The 13,619-nt window shown below is 43.9% G+C and overlaps 1 protein-coding gene across 1 annotated transcript in view; it reads left to right on the top strand.

The window, feature by feature from the left end:
• The window catches only part of LOC139415050 (midasin-like), a 61,230-nt gene that overhangs the window by 4,045 nt on the left and 43,566 nt on the right, over positions 1–13,619 (top strand). The window contains exons 7-22 of the mRNA XM_071162809.1: positions 2,760–2,891; positions 3,016–3,119; positions 3,205–3,319; positions 3,605–3,798; positions 5,861–5,942; positions 6,420–6,515; positions 6,875–6,987; positions 7,519–7,667; positions 7,772–7,832; positions 7,950–8,164; positions 10,635–10,738; positions 10,843–10,987; positions 11,184–11,280; positions 11,663–11,776; positions 11,931–12,078; positions 13,489–13,596. Coding sequence (XP_071018910.1) covers positions 2,760–2,891; positions 3,016–3,119; positions 3,205–3,319; positions 3,605–3,798; positions 5,861–5,942; positions 6,420–6,515; positions 6,875–6,987; positions 7,519–7,667; positions 7,772–7,832; positions 7,950–8,164; positions 10,635–10,738; positions 10,843–10,987; positions 11,184–11,280; positions 11,663–11,776; positions 11,931–12,078; positions 13,489–13,596 — 1,977 coding nt within the window. The remainder of the gene's footprint in view (positions 1–2,759; positions 2,892–3,015; positions 3,120–3,204; positions 3,320–3,604; positions 3,799–5,860; positions 5,943–6,419; positions 6,516–6,874; positions 6,988–7,518; positions 7,668–7,771; positions 7,833–7,949; positions 8,165–10,634; positions 10,739–10,842; positions 10,988–11,183; positions 11,281–11,662; positions 11,777–11,930; positions 12,079–13,488; positions 13,597–13,619) is intronic.

Raw genomic sequence — 13,619 nt, 5'->3', positions numbered from 1 at the left:
TATTATTCTGACATTTCACATTCTTAAAATAAAGTGGTGATCCTAATTGACCTAAGACAGGGAATTTTTACTCAGATTAAATGTCAGGAATTGTGAAAAACTGAGTTTAGATGTATTTGGTTAAGGTGTATGTAAACTTTCGACTTCAACTGTACCTACTCATTCAATTGTTTTTCTTTATCTTTACTGTTTTCTACATTGTAGAATAATAGTGAAGACATTAAAACTATGAAATAACACGTGGAATCATAAAATACAATTTAAAAAACCTTTATCTAGGCAAATCAGTTAAGATCAAATGTTCAATGATGTCCTAGGAACTGTGGGTTAACTGCCTTGTTCAGGGGCAGAACAACAGATTTTTACCTTGTCTGCTCGGGGATATGATGTAGCAACCTTTCGGTTACTGGCCCAGTACTCTAACCACTTGGCTACCTGCCGCCCCATATGTATCATCAATCATGTAGTAACCAAAATAGTATTTTATATTTGAGCTTCTTCAAAGTAGCCACCCTTTGCCTTGATGACAGCTTTGCACACTTTTGGCATTATCTCAACTAGCTTCATGAGGTGCATTTCAATTAACGTGTACTTTTTTAAATAATTGATTTTCTGCTTAATGCGTTTGAGCCAATCAGTTGTTGTGGCAAGGTAGGGGTGCTATACAGAAGATATCCCTATTTAGTAAAAGACCATGTCCATAATATGGCAAGAGCAGCTCAAATAAACAAAGCAAAATAACAGTCCATAATTACTTTAAGACATGCAGGTCAGTTAATCCGGAACATTTCAAGAACTTTTCAAGTTTCTTCAAGCGCAGTTGCAAAAACCATCAAGCTCTTTGATGAAACTGGCTCGCATGAGAACTGCCACAGGAAAGGAAGACCCAGAGTTACCTCTGCTGCAGAGGACTCTACTCAGCAAACTGGATGCAGTTTATCACAGTGCCATCCGTTTTGTTACTAAAGCACCTTACACCACCCACCACTGCGACCTGTATGCTCTAGTCGGCTGGCCCTCGCTACATATTCGTCGCCAGACCCACTGGCTCCAGGTCATCTACAAGTCCATGCTAGGTAAAGCTCCGCCTTATCTCAGTTCACTGGTCACGATGGCAACACCCACCCGTAACACGCGCTCCAGCAGGTGTATCTCACTGATCATCCCTAAAGCCAACACCTCATTTGGCCGCCTTTCGTTCCAGTTCTCTGCTGCCTGTGACTGGAACGAATTGCAAAAATTGCTGAAGTTGGAGACTTTTATCTCCCTCACCAACTTCAAACATCTGCTATCTGAGCAGCTAACCGATCGCTGCAGCTGTACATAGTCTATCTGTAAATAACCCACCCAATTTTACCTACCTCATCCCCATACTGTTTTTATTTATTTACTTTTCTGCTCTTTTGCACACCAATATCTCTACCTGTACATGACCATCTGATCATTTATCACTCCAGTGTTAATCTGCAAAATTGTAATTATTCGCCTACCTCCTCATGCCTTTTGCACACAATGTATATAGACTCTCATTTTTTCTACTGTGTTATTGACTTGTTAATTGTTTACTCCATGTGTAACTCTGTGTTGTCTGTTCACACTGCTATGCTTTATCTTGGCCAGGTCGCAGTTGCAAATGAGAACTTGTTCTCAACTAGCCTACCTGGTTAAATAAAGGTGAAATAAAAAATAAGTTCATTAGAGTTAACTGCCTCAGAAATTGCGGCCCAAATACATACTTCACAGAGTTCAAGTAACAGACAAATCTCCACATCAAATGTTCGGAGGAGACTGCGTGAATCAGGACTTCATGGTCAAATTGCTGCAAAGAAACCACGACTAAAGGACACCAATAAGAAGAAGAGACTTGCTTGGGCCAAGAAACACGAGCAATGGACATTACACCAATGGAAATCTGTCCTTTTGGTCTGAGTCCAAACTTGAGATTTTTGGTTCCAACCACTGTGTCTTTGTGAGATGCAGAGTAGGTGAATGGATGATCTCTGCATGTGTGGTTCCCACGTGAAGCATGGAGGAGGTGGTGTGGGGGTGCTTTGCTGGTGACACTGTCAGAGATTTATTTAGAATTGAAGGCACACTTAACCAGTATGGCTACCACAGCATTCTGCATCGATACGCCATCCCATCTAATTTGCGCTTAGTGGGACTTTCATTTGTTTTCAACAGGACAATGACCCAACACACCTCCAGGCTGTGTAAGGGCTATTTGACCAAGAAGGAGAGTGATGGAGTGCTGTATGTATCAGATGACCTGGCCTCCACAATCACCCAACCTCAACTCAACTGAGACGGTTTGGGATGAGTTGGACCGCAGAGTGAAGGAAAAGCAGCCAGCCAAGTGCTCAGCATATGTGGCAACTCCTTCAAGACTTTTCAAGACTTTTTTGGAAAAGCATTCCAGGTGAAGCTGGTTGAGAGAATGCCAAGTGTGTGTAAAGCTGTCATCAAGGCAAAGGGTGGCTGCTTTGAAGAATCTCATACAATATATTTAGATTTGTTTAACACTTTATTGGTTACTAGATGATTCCATTTGTATTATTTCATAGTTTTGATGTATTCACTATTATTCTACAATCTAGAAAATAGTACAAATAAAGAAACCCTTGAATGAGTAGGTGTGTCCAAACTTTTGACTGGTACTTTATATTTTTCCTGGAACTCTAGTGTCGTCCTCTGAGCGCATTCTACTGTTTTTGAACGGTTGATAGGAATGATCTAATCTCTTTGCTGCATTATTGCAGATGTTGCTTGGGATGTATCGCTGTACTGATATCCCAGGGAAGTTTGTGTGGCAGCCAGGTTCCCTGACACAGGCTGTCTCTAAAGGACATTGGATCCTGTTGGAGGACATTGACCATGCTCCTCTGGATGTGGTGGGTTTTTGCACAGCTGAATCACGCATGGAATTACATGAAGTGACCTGTTAATGTAGTTATTACTGTAGTAGTAGGTTCAAGGCTACAAGGTATTTTATCAAATGAGTTGTATGCCTTGCAGATATCTGTACTCCTTCCCTTGATGGAGAATAAACAGCTGATGATCCCAGGACGGGAGGACTGCATTGAAGTGGCTCCAGGCTTCCAATTCTTTGCTACGAGAAGGTAAGAATGTCATGTGGCCCATGTGTGACCCTATGAATATCGTCCTCCTTTTACACAGAAAATAACTGGGATGTTTTGTGTGTAGAATGTTCCACAGTGCCGGAGGCTGGTACAGGCCACAGAACACCCACGCAGCTCTCTTGGACAAGTACTGGACTAAACTACAGATTGGAAACATGACACGAGAGGAACTGAAGAAGGTGAGACGACTGAGGACATGATCCAATGGAGTCCACATCAATTCCCTGTGGTCTATAAAATGACCAGTGTATCCTCTGTTTCAAGTGTGTTTTTTTTCTAGCATGATGTACTACAGAATCCTAATCGCACTGTACTTTATAACCAGTTTTATCTTACTAATGAAGTTCATGAAGCTAACAGTCGTGTTGTTCTTTGCCTTTGGAAACTTGGATATAATTAGCAATTTAAGCATTGTTTTAATTATCTTTAAATCTCTCTTTAACTGTTGTTCTTTGCCTGTTCAGGTGCTGGTGAACCGGTACCCTAACCTAACGGTTGTGGTGGAGCGCCTCCTCGACATCTACTGCCAGCTGACTGGAGAGAGGCACCCTAACCCGGTGGCACTGGGCCACACAGACAGTATTCATGCACCAGAGGTGTCTCATCACAGGCTGGAGGACAAGACCACATCCCTGGAGGGGAGGGGACTGTCACTGAGGTAATGGCATGCTATGGCTGCTACCATGTTGTTATGTTGTGTTGCTACCATGCTGTGTTGTCATGGGTTGCTGCATTGCTATGTTGTTGTCTTAGGTCTCCCTTTATGTTGTGTTGTCTCTCTTGTTGTGATGTGTGTGTGTGTGTGTGTTGATCTGTATATATATTGTGTTTATTTTTAATCCCAGGACCCCATCCTCGCAGGAGGCCTTTTGGTAGGCCGTCAGTGTTAATAAGAATTTGTTCTTAACTGACTCACCTAGTTAAATACAATACAAATATATGCTCTTATTTTCAGCTCCCCCCTTTTATTTACCTTTAGCTTTTCTGTCTCATTTTGTAGCAATGAGCAATTTATTCATGTTCAGTTCTCATGGTTTATCTGATTCCCACCATAGGTGTCTATACACAATATTTTTTCCGCTGCTTTGAAAGATGACACTGTCTCTCTGCCAGTATGAACTGGTGATGAACTCATTGTCATGATTCCCTAGCTGCTCAGATCTACAGTAATGGTCAATCCCCAGATACAGGTAAACCCAGTGGCCCCATCCATCCCACCACATGCGTCCCAGAGCAGAGGTGGGTTGTGGGGTTTACATTAGGATCTGCACTGGCCCACTGGGAGATGAAATGACCAGGCAGCTAGCCCTCAGGACTTTAATTAGCTTTCCACTGGGTGCTGCTGCCTGCGCTCGATGGCCCATCGATTGGACCGTTATTTTCTATAGAGCTGGATCCACAGATGCTAGACGTTACACCAGGACAGCCCTTATCATTAGGTAACCAGTTCAGACCTGATCCTCTCATTTTGTGGAGGCCACTTGTTTTTCACCCATTTGTAAGGGTTCATACTGGGAATACCTGTGTGTACGTGTTGGGCTCAGGACTTTTCCCTTGGTGTAAAATCAAAATGTGAGCATGTTGTTCCATACGCCGCTGTGGGCCACTTGGATAATTATTATTTTAGAGCTGCATGCATCACTGCAGTTAATGTACATAATGAATGTTGTTTTCATTTGAGTTTGCAACCTGGCCTGCTAAGCTCTTATGTAGGTCAGGACAGAATGTAGGTCAGGACAGCCCTATTGGATCAACTGTTTCTCAGCTGAATCTTTTCTCCAATCATTGATGGAAAACTTAACCTGGTCCTAAATCTGTGTCCTTAAGCCAACTCCTCTGTTTATCATTGCCATATTTATGTAACCCAGGGCTCTTCAACCCTGTTCCTGGAGAGTAACCGTCCTGTAGATTTTCACTCCAACCTTAATCTAGCGCACCTGATTCTAATAATATAGTGGTTGATAAAGTGAATCAGGTTAGTTACAACTGTGGTTGGAGTGAAAACCTACAGGAGAGTAGCTCTCCAGGAACAGAGTTGGAGTGAAAACATACAGGCGGGTAGCTCTCCAGGAACAGGGTTGGAGTGAAAACATACAGGAGGGTAGCTCTCCAGGAACAGAGTTGGAGTGAAAACATACAGGAGGGTAGCTCTCCAGGAACAGAGTTGGAGTGAAAACATACAGGCGGGTAGCTCTCCAGGAACAGGGTTGGAGTGAGAACCTACAGGAGGGTAGTTCTCCAGGAACAGGGTTGGAGTGAGAACCTACAGGAGGGTAGCTCTCCAGGAACAAGGTTGGAGTGAAAACCTACAGGAGGGTAGCTCTCCAGGAACAGAGTTGGAGTGAAAACTTACAGGAGAGTAGCTCTCCAGGAACAGGGTTGGAGTGTAAACCTACAGGAGGGTAGCTCTCTAGGAACAGCTTTGGAGTGTAAACCTACAGGGGAGTAGCTCTCTAGGAACAGGGTTGGAGTGAAAACCTACAGGAGGGTAGTTCTCCAGGAACAGGGTTGGAGTGTAAACCTACAGGAGGGTAGCTCTCCAGGAACAGGGTTGGAGTGTAAACCTACAGGAGGGTAGCTCTCCAGGAACAGGGTTGGAGTGTAAACCTACAGGAGGGTAGCTCTCCAGGAACAGGGTTGGAGTGTAAACCTACAGGAGGGTAGCTCTCCAGGAGCAGGGTTGGAGAGCCCTTATGTAACTTCTACTCTATATTTTACAGAGACCTGCTGAAATGGTGTGAGAGGATCAGCAGTAACTTTGACAGCACCTCGTCTGCCACCGCTCAACATGTCTTCTTAGAGGTGAGCCTCGAGTCACAGCAGCACAGGCTGTCATTGCAATGTTGTCACCCTCCTGCCATTGTTTACTATGTTAAAGAAGCTTTCGGGCTTGAACTGTTGTTCACCACGGATAATTCTGAACTTGTCTCTTAGAACTCTGTGGCTACGTAGAACTGGCAAGGTTAGACCCTGTTAAGGTTATTACCTAATCTATGTTAGGATGGAAAATCCTTTAGCCGTAATAGGGCTCGATGTGTTCAACACTTTTTTCATGGCTCTTTAGGGTTAGCCTCCTGAACCAGGACTGACTGTGGATTGGGTTGGTTGAACAAAGCTAGTTTAGTATGAACTGCGAATAGATTCATTGAGTTAGCACAATCCATATTTGAATGGAAAATCAATGTAGCTGTAACAGTGTCAGAAACTTTTAACAATTTGCCGCCCAAAAAAAGAATGCTCTTGTTAACTGTACTGTTTTGCGGCTTTCCTCCCTTTTAGGCCCTAGACTGCTTTACAGCTATGCTATCCCGACCAGAGAGGAGGCTGTGCATGGCTGAGGTCATCGGGAGCAAGCTCAACATCTCCAAAGAGAAGGTAAGTCCAGCATCACTGGAAATGATGGGCCTCTGCTGACAGTATATCAAAACCAGTTCAGTACTGATGTACAAGTTTGTCGTACTTTAGGACATGATGTATGATCTACAGTCTCCTGACATAGAGCTAGTCCCAAATGGCACTCTATTCCCTATATAGGGCACTACTTTTGACCAGAGCCCTTTGAGTGCCATTTGCCACGGGTGCTTTATTGGACTCAGACATGGTGATGGTTGTTGACTGTTGACATGATGGTTGTGTGCATAGAAATAAGAATACATGAATGAATTCTTATTTCTAAGGTTAGAACTTCCAAGCCATTCTATTAATTCTTATTTCTATGGTCGTTTGCCTCTCAGGCTGCACATTTCTGCCAGATGTACCAGCCTGGCATCTCTGTCACAGAGCTGGAGGCCTTGGTGGGCAGAGTGACCCTGGAACGGAAGCAGAACGAAGTGGTCCGCATCTGCAAGTAAGTCAGCAAAATGTGTGACCCTAAATCGAATTAGTTGCCATCTGATGGACCGCAATTTGTTAAAGTCAATTAAGTACCCGGCCACATAAGGGTTAGTAGTCCGATATTTGCCTGGCAGCTGTCGCTTATGGAACACACTGAGTCAGGCTGCCAGCCCTGCCAGTCTGTGCCCGTAACCTGTCTGTTTAGACAATATGGACGTTACTGTCGCTTTGCCAGGCCCAACACTTACCCAGCCAAATAGACTCCCGCTGGTTGATTGAATAAACATTGAATTGATCCCTAACTACACACTTTGATAAACCAGCAAATATTCCAGTCCTCAGCATATGACTAAAATCAAAAACCCTACAGCAGAAAGGCACCTTTGGAAATCTACAATTGGGGGGAACAAAAAAGTATATTTGTTGATGAATGTATTATTAATAGATATTTTGACCTGGTTTCAAGTATATGCATTTTGAAATTGTTGTAGGTAAAATTTGAGTAAAAGTGTAACCTAACCTATGTGTATCTCAATGTGCACAGTGAGAAGCAGACATTTGCTGCCACGCGGCCCTCTGCAGTGCTTTTGGAACAGCTAGCAGTGTGTGTTACCCAGGGCGAGCCCATTCTGTTGGTCGGAGAGACGGGCACGGGCAAGACATCCACTGTGCAGTACCTGGCTGGAATCACTGGTGAGACGCAACACTCTGCCAGAAAGCTTCTCTCAGACAACATGGTATAGTGGGTACCCACTAACCAACACCTATGTTCCCCTTCTCTCTCGCTCCCTCTCTAGGACACAGGTTACGGGTGGTGAATATGAACCAGCAGAGTGATACAGCTGACCTGCTAGGAGGGTAAGGGAATTAGTCATTTTCTTGTATGAACTTACACCTATACCAGCATATTCAGACAGGGATATTACCCTGGCCTGCATTGGTACTGAGTAGGCATATTCTCTTCTCTGATCTAAGGTATAAACCAGTGGACCACAAGCTGATCCTGCTGCCCCTGCGTGAGGCCTTCGAGGACGTGTTCTCCCAGACCTACTCCCGCAAGCAGAACCTGACCTTCCTGGGCCACGTGCAGACCTGCTTCAGGGGCAAGCGCTGGCAGGACCTCCTTAAGCTCATGGACCACGTTTGCAAGTCGGCCCTCAGCAAGTCGGAGCTGCAGGAAAAAAACAATGGTACCACCACACTCTTTAGATATTGTTGGCATCCCCAAATGACACCCTATTCCCTAATGGGCGGCATGATAGCCTAGTGGTTAGAGCGTTGGACTAGTAACCGGAAGGTTGCAAGTTCAAACCCTTGAGCTGACAAGGTACAAATCTGTCGTTCTGCCCTTGAACAGGCAGTTAACCCACTGTTCCTAGGCCGTCATTGAAAATAAGAATTTGTTCTTAACTGACTTGCCTGGTTAAATAAAGGTAATATTTTAAAAAATGGCTTCAAAGTTTTCATACCCCTTGACTTATTCCACATTTGTGGTGCCTGAATTCAGAATTTATTACATTTTTTAAATAATGTTTTTATCTGCGTACAATACCCCATAGTGACAGTGAAAACATTATTCACATAAATAGTCACACCCCTGAGTCAATACTGTAGAAGCACCTTTGGCAGTGATTACAGTTGTGAATCTTTCTGGGTAAGTCTCAAAGAATTTTCCACAACTGGATTGTACAACATTTGCCCATTTATTCTTTTTAAACTTAATCAAGCTCTGTCAAATTGGTTGTTGATGATTGCTTGACAACCATTTTCAGTTCTTGATTTTTTTTTGTTCTCTAGATTTTCAGGTACAGTTGAAGTCGGAAGTTTACATACACTTAGGTTGGATTCATTAAAACTCTTTTTTCAACCACTCCGCACATTTCTTGATAACAAACTAGAGTTTTGGCAAGTTGGTTAGGACATCTACTTTGTGCATGACACAAGTCATTTTTCCAACAATTGTTTACAGACAGATTATTTCACTTATTCACTGAATCACAATTCCAGTGTATCAGAAGTTTACATACACTAAATTGACTGTGCCTTGAAACAGCTTGGAAAATTCCATAAAATGATGTCATGGCTTTAGAAGCTTCTGATAGGCCAATTGACATCATTTGAGTCAATTGGAGGTGTACCTGTGGGTATTTCAAGGCCTACCTTCAAACTCAGTGCCTCTTTGCTTGACATCATGGGAAAAGCAATCAGCCAAGACCTCAGAAACAAAATTGTAGACCTCTGGTTCATCCTTGGGAGCAATCCTTGGGAGCAATTTCCAAATGCCTGAAGATACCACATTCATCTGTACAAACAAAAGTACGCAAGTATAAACAGCATGGGACCACGCAGCCGTCATACCGCTCAGGAAGGAGACGCGTTCTGCCTCCTGGAGATGAACGTACTTTGGTGTGAAAAGTGCAAATCAATCCCAGAACAACAGCAAAGGACCTTGTGAACATGCTGGTAGAAACAGGTACAAAAGTAACCTGATAGGCCGCTCAGCAAGGAAGAAGCCGCTGCTCCAAAACCGCCATAAAAAAGCCAGACTACAGTTTGCAACTGCACATGGGGACAAAGATCGTACTTTTTGGAGGAATGTCTTCTGGTCTGATGAAACAAAAATAGAACTGTTGGCCATAATGACCATCGTTATGTTTGGAGGAAAAAGAGGGAGGCTTGCAACCTGACTGGGAATGTGATGAAAGAAATAAAAGCTGAAATAAATCATCTCTACTATTATTCTGACATTTCACATTCTTAAAATAAAGTGGTGATCCTAACTGACCTAAGACAGGGAATCTGTACTAGAATTAAATGTCAGGAATTGTGAAACACTGAGTTTAAATATATTTGGCTAAGGTGTATGTAAACCTCCAACTTCAACTGTATATTTTAAGTCAAAACTGTAAGTCGGCCACTGAGGAAAATTCAGTGCCTTGTTGCACACAGGATGCATGTTTTGGAATATTTTTATTCTGTGCAGGCTTCCTTCTTTTCACTCTGTTAATTAGGTTAGTTTTGTGGAGTAACTACAATGTTGTTGATCCATCCTCAGTTTTCTCCTATCACTGCCATTAAATTCTGGATTTGGCCTCATGGTGAAATCCCTGAGCGGTTTCCTTCCTCTCCGGCAACTGAGCTAGAAAGGACGGCTGTATCTTTGTTGTGACTGGGTGTTTTGATACACCTTCCAAAGTGTAATAACTTCACCAAGTTCAAAGGGCTATTCATTGCCTGCTTTTTAAAAAACAGTTGCCCTTCTTTAAAACCTCCATGGTCTTTGTGGTTGAATCTGTGCTTGAAATTCACTGCTTGACAGAGGGACCTTACAGATAATTGAATATGTGAGGTACAAAGATGAGGTAGTCATTCAAAAATCATGTTAAACACTATGAATGCAATAAGAGTACATGAACTTTAATTAATTTTAAATCCAGACTGTAACATAACTCAATGTGGAAAAAATCAAGGGGTGTGAATACTTTTGGAAGGCACTGTAGTGCATCATATAGATAATAGTGTTGCCATTTGGAAAACAACCAAAAGAAGTACCTTCATTCCTTCTTGTCTTGAATAGCTTACTCCTACTCTCACTGTGACAGAAATGTGAGTGTTGCCTTAGGCTGTTCTCAGTCTGTTTTTGTGTGCTGGTTTCCCCAGCCGCCTTGCTGCAGGAGCAGTGGGAAACCCTGGCCGTGAGGCTGGCTCAGACACAGCAGCAGATCAGAGCCTGTGAGACGGCACTGGTCTTTGCCTTTGTAGAGGTAAAGGTTTACCTAAATTGTCTCACTCTCTCACACACACACACACTACATATCCCTGTTGACCACCAACCTGCTGTGATTTTAAACCGTGTGTGTCTCTACAGGGGACTCTGGCCCAGGCGGTGAAGAAGGGAGAGTGGATCCTGCTGGATGAGATGAACCTGGCTGCAGCAGAGACTCTGGAGTGTCTGAGTGGCCTGCTGGAAGGCACCGCCGGCTCTCTGGTGCTGCTGGACCGCGGAGACACTGGTGAGGCGCCCGCTGCTCTCCATAGCATGTTATGACATGTTATAACACTTTATATCACTGTTGCATTACATGTAATAAATTGCATATTGTTATTGTCATGGCTTTGGTCATGAAGGTATTAACTGATTATGACCTTGGAAATATGATCACTTTGATGCTGCTACTGGAATTAAATGTCTTTTTTTTTGTTGTACAGAGCCCCTGGTTCGCCATCCAGACTTCCGTCTCTTTGCCTGCATGAACCCAGCGACTGACGTGGGGAAGAGGAACCTGCCCCTGGGCATACGGAACAGGTTAGAACAAGGGCTGAGCTGGCCTGGTGTTTGACTGAAATGTCTTTAACTTATGAGCATACTGGCAAACCTACTACCTTATCAGGATCTGGCAGCCCAACTAGCTGTTCAGGATCTGGCGGCCCAACTAGCTGTTCAGGATCTGGCGGCCCAACTAGCTGTTCGGGATCTGGCGGCCCAACTAGCTGTTCAGGATCTGGCGGCCCAACTAGCTGTTCAGGATCTGGCGGCCCAACTAGCTGTTCGGGATCTGGCGGCCCAACTAGCTGTTCGGGATCTGGCGGCCCAACTAGCTGTTCAGGATCTGGCGGCCCAACTAGCTGTTCGGGATCTGGCGGCCCAACTAGCTGTGGTTTGACATGCTGCTCTCTTTCTTTCCCAGGTTCACTGAGCTGTATGTGGAGGAGCTGGAGAATGAAGGAGACCTGCGCATCCTGGTGTCTGACTACCTGAAAGGCCTGAACCCCAATAAGAACGTCATCAACGGGATTATAAGGTCAGGGGTCAGATTAAATACTGTCCTCTGTCATATGCATCACGTGGCTCATCAAGTTTCCACAAAGTCACGTTGAATATCATGTCATATTGATTGCTGATTTGATTGATTAATTGATAGATTTGAATAAAAAAACATGTATTTGCTGCTGCAGCTTTTACCTGACGGTGCGTAAGGAGGCTACCTCCAAACTGGTGGATGGGACTGGACACCATCCCCACTACAGCCTGCGTACCCTCTGCAGGGCACTGAAGTATGTGGCAGCCAACCCCTGCTACAGCGTCCAGCGCTCTCTCTACGAGGTAGGAGGCCAGAGCTCTCCCAGCATTGATTTCGACATCCTTTATATTGACTAAATAAGCATACAGTACATTCGGAAATTATTCAGGCCCCTTGACTTTTTCCACATTTTGTTACGTTACAGCTTTATTCTCAAATTGATTAAAAAAACAACATCTCATCAATCTACACACAATACCCATAATGACAAAACAAAAACAGATTTTTATTTATTTCTGCTAATTTATTCAAAATAAACAACAGAAGTACCTTATTTACATAAGTTTGGAACCACCAAGACTCTCCCTAGAGCTGGCTGCCTGGCAAAACTGAGTAATCGGGGGAGAAGGGCCTTGGTCAGGGATGTGACAAAGAACCCAATGGTCACTTGGACAGAGCTCCAGAGTTCCTCTGTGGAGATGGTTGCCCTTCCGGAAAGTTCTCCCATCTCTGCAACACTCCACCAATCAGGCCTTTATGGTAGAGTGGCCATACATAAGCCACTCCTCAGTAAAAGTCACATGACAGCCTGCTTGGAGTTTGCCAAAAGGTAACTAAAGGACTCTCAGACCATGAGAAACAAGATTCTCTGGTCTGATGAAACCAAGATTGAACTCTTTGGCCTGAATGCCAAGCATCACATCTGGAGGAAATGTGGCACCATCTCTACGGTGACGCATGGTGGTGGCAGCATCATGTTGTGGGGAGGTTTTTCAGAGGCAGGGACTGGGAGACTAGTCAGGATTGAGAAAAAAATGAACATAGCAAAGTACACAGAGATCCTTAATGAAAACCTGCACCAGAGTGTTCAGGACCTCAGACTGGGGTGGAGGTTCACGTTCCAACAGGACAACGACCCTCAGCACACAGCCAAGACAACGCAGGTGTGGCGTCTGGACAAGTCTCAATGTCCTTGAGTGGCTCAGCCAGAGCCCGGACTTGAACCAGATCAAACATTTCTTGAGAGACCTGAAAATAGCTGTACAGCTATGCTGCTCATCAAACCTGACAGCGCTTGAGAGGATCTGCAGGGAAGAATGAGAGAAACTCAGGTGTGCAAAGCTTGTAGCGTCATATCAATGACGATTCAAGGATGTAATCGCTGCCAAAGGTGCTTCAACAAAGTAAAGGGTCTGAATACTTAAGTAAAGGGTAAAGGGTCTGAATACTTATGTTGATGTGATTTAAAAAATAATAATTTTTTAACGCATTTGCAAAAAATTCTAAACCAGTTTTTGGCTTGTCTGTATAGGGTATTGTGTGTAGATTGATGGGGGGAATATTTAATCCATTTTAGAATAAGGCTGTCATGTGGAAAAAGTCAGGGTCTGAATAGTTTCCTGAATGCACTGTATATTGATATCCTTAGTAACTTCATTGATTGGAAAATAGGTTCAGATGTGACCAGATTCTCCATCGGTCTCTTTTTCCAGGGCTTCTGTTTGAGTTTCCTTACCCAGCTGGACCGCAGCTCCCATCCAATGGTCCAGAAACTGGTGTGTCAACACATCATGGGGGGAAACATCAAGTGTCTGAAGCAGGTAATACTGCAGGCCTGTAATAT

This window comes from Oncorhynchus clarkii, chromosome 8, assembly GCF_045791955.1.
Source record: "Oncorhynchus clarkii lewisi isolate Uvic-CL-2024 chromosome 8, UVic_Ocla_1.0, whole genome shotgun sequence".
Taxonomy (NCBI): domain Eukaryota; kingdom Metazoa; phylum Chordata; class Actinopteri; order Salmoniformes; family Salmonidae; genus Oncorhynchus; species Oncorhynchus clarkii.
Note: the sequence above shows the minus strand (reverse complement) of the source record. Positions and strands in the feature narration are given on the sequence as shown.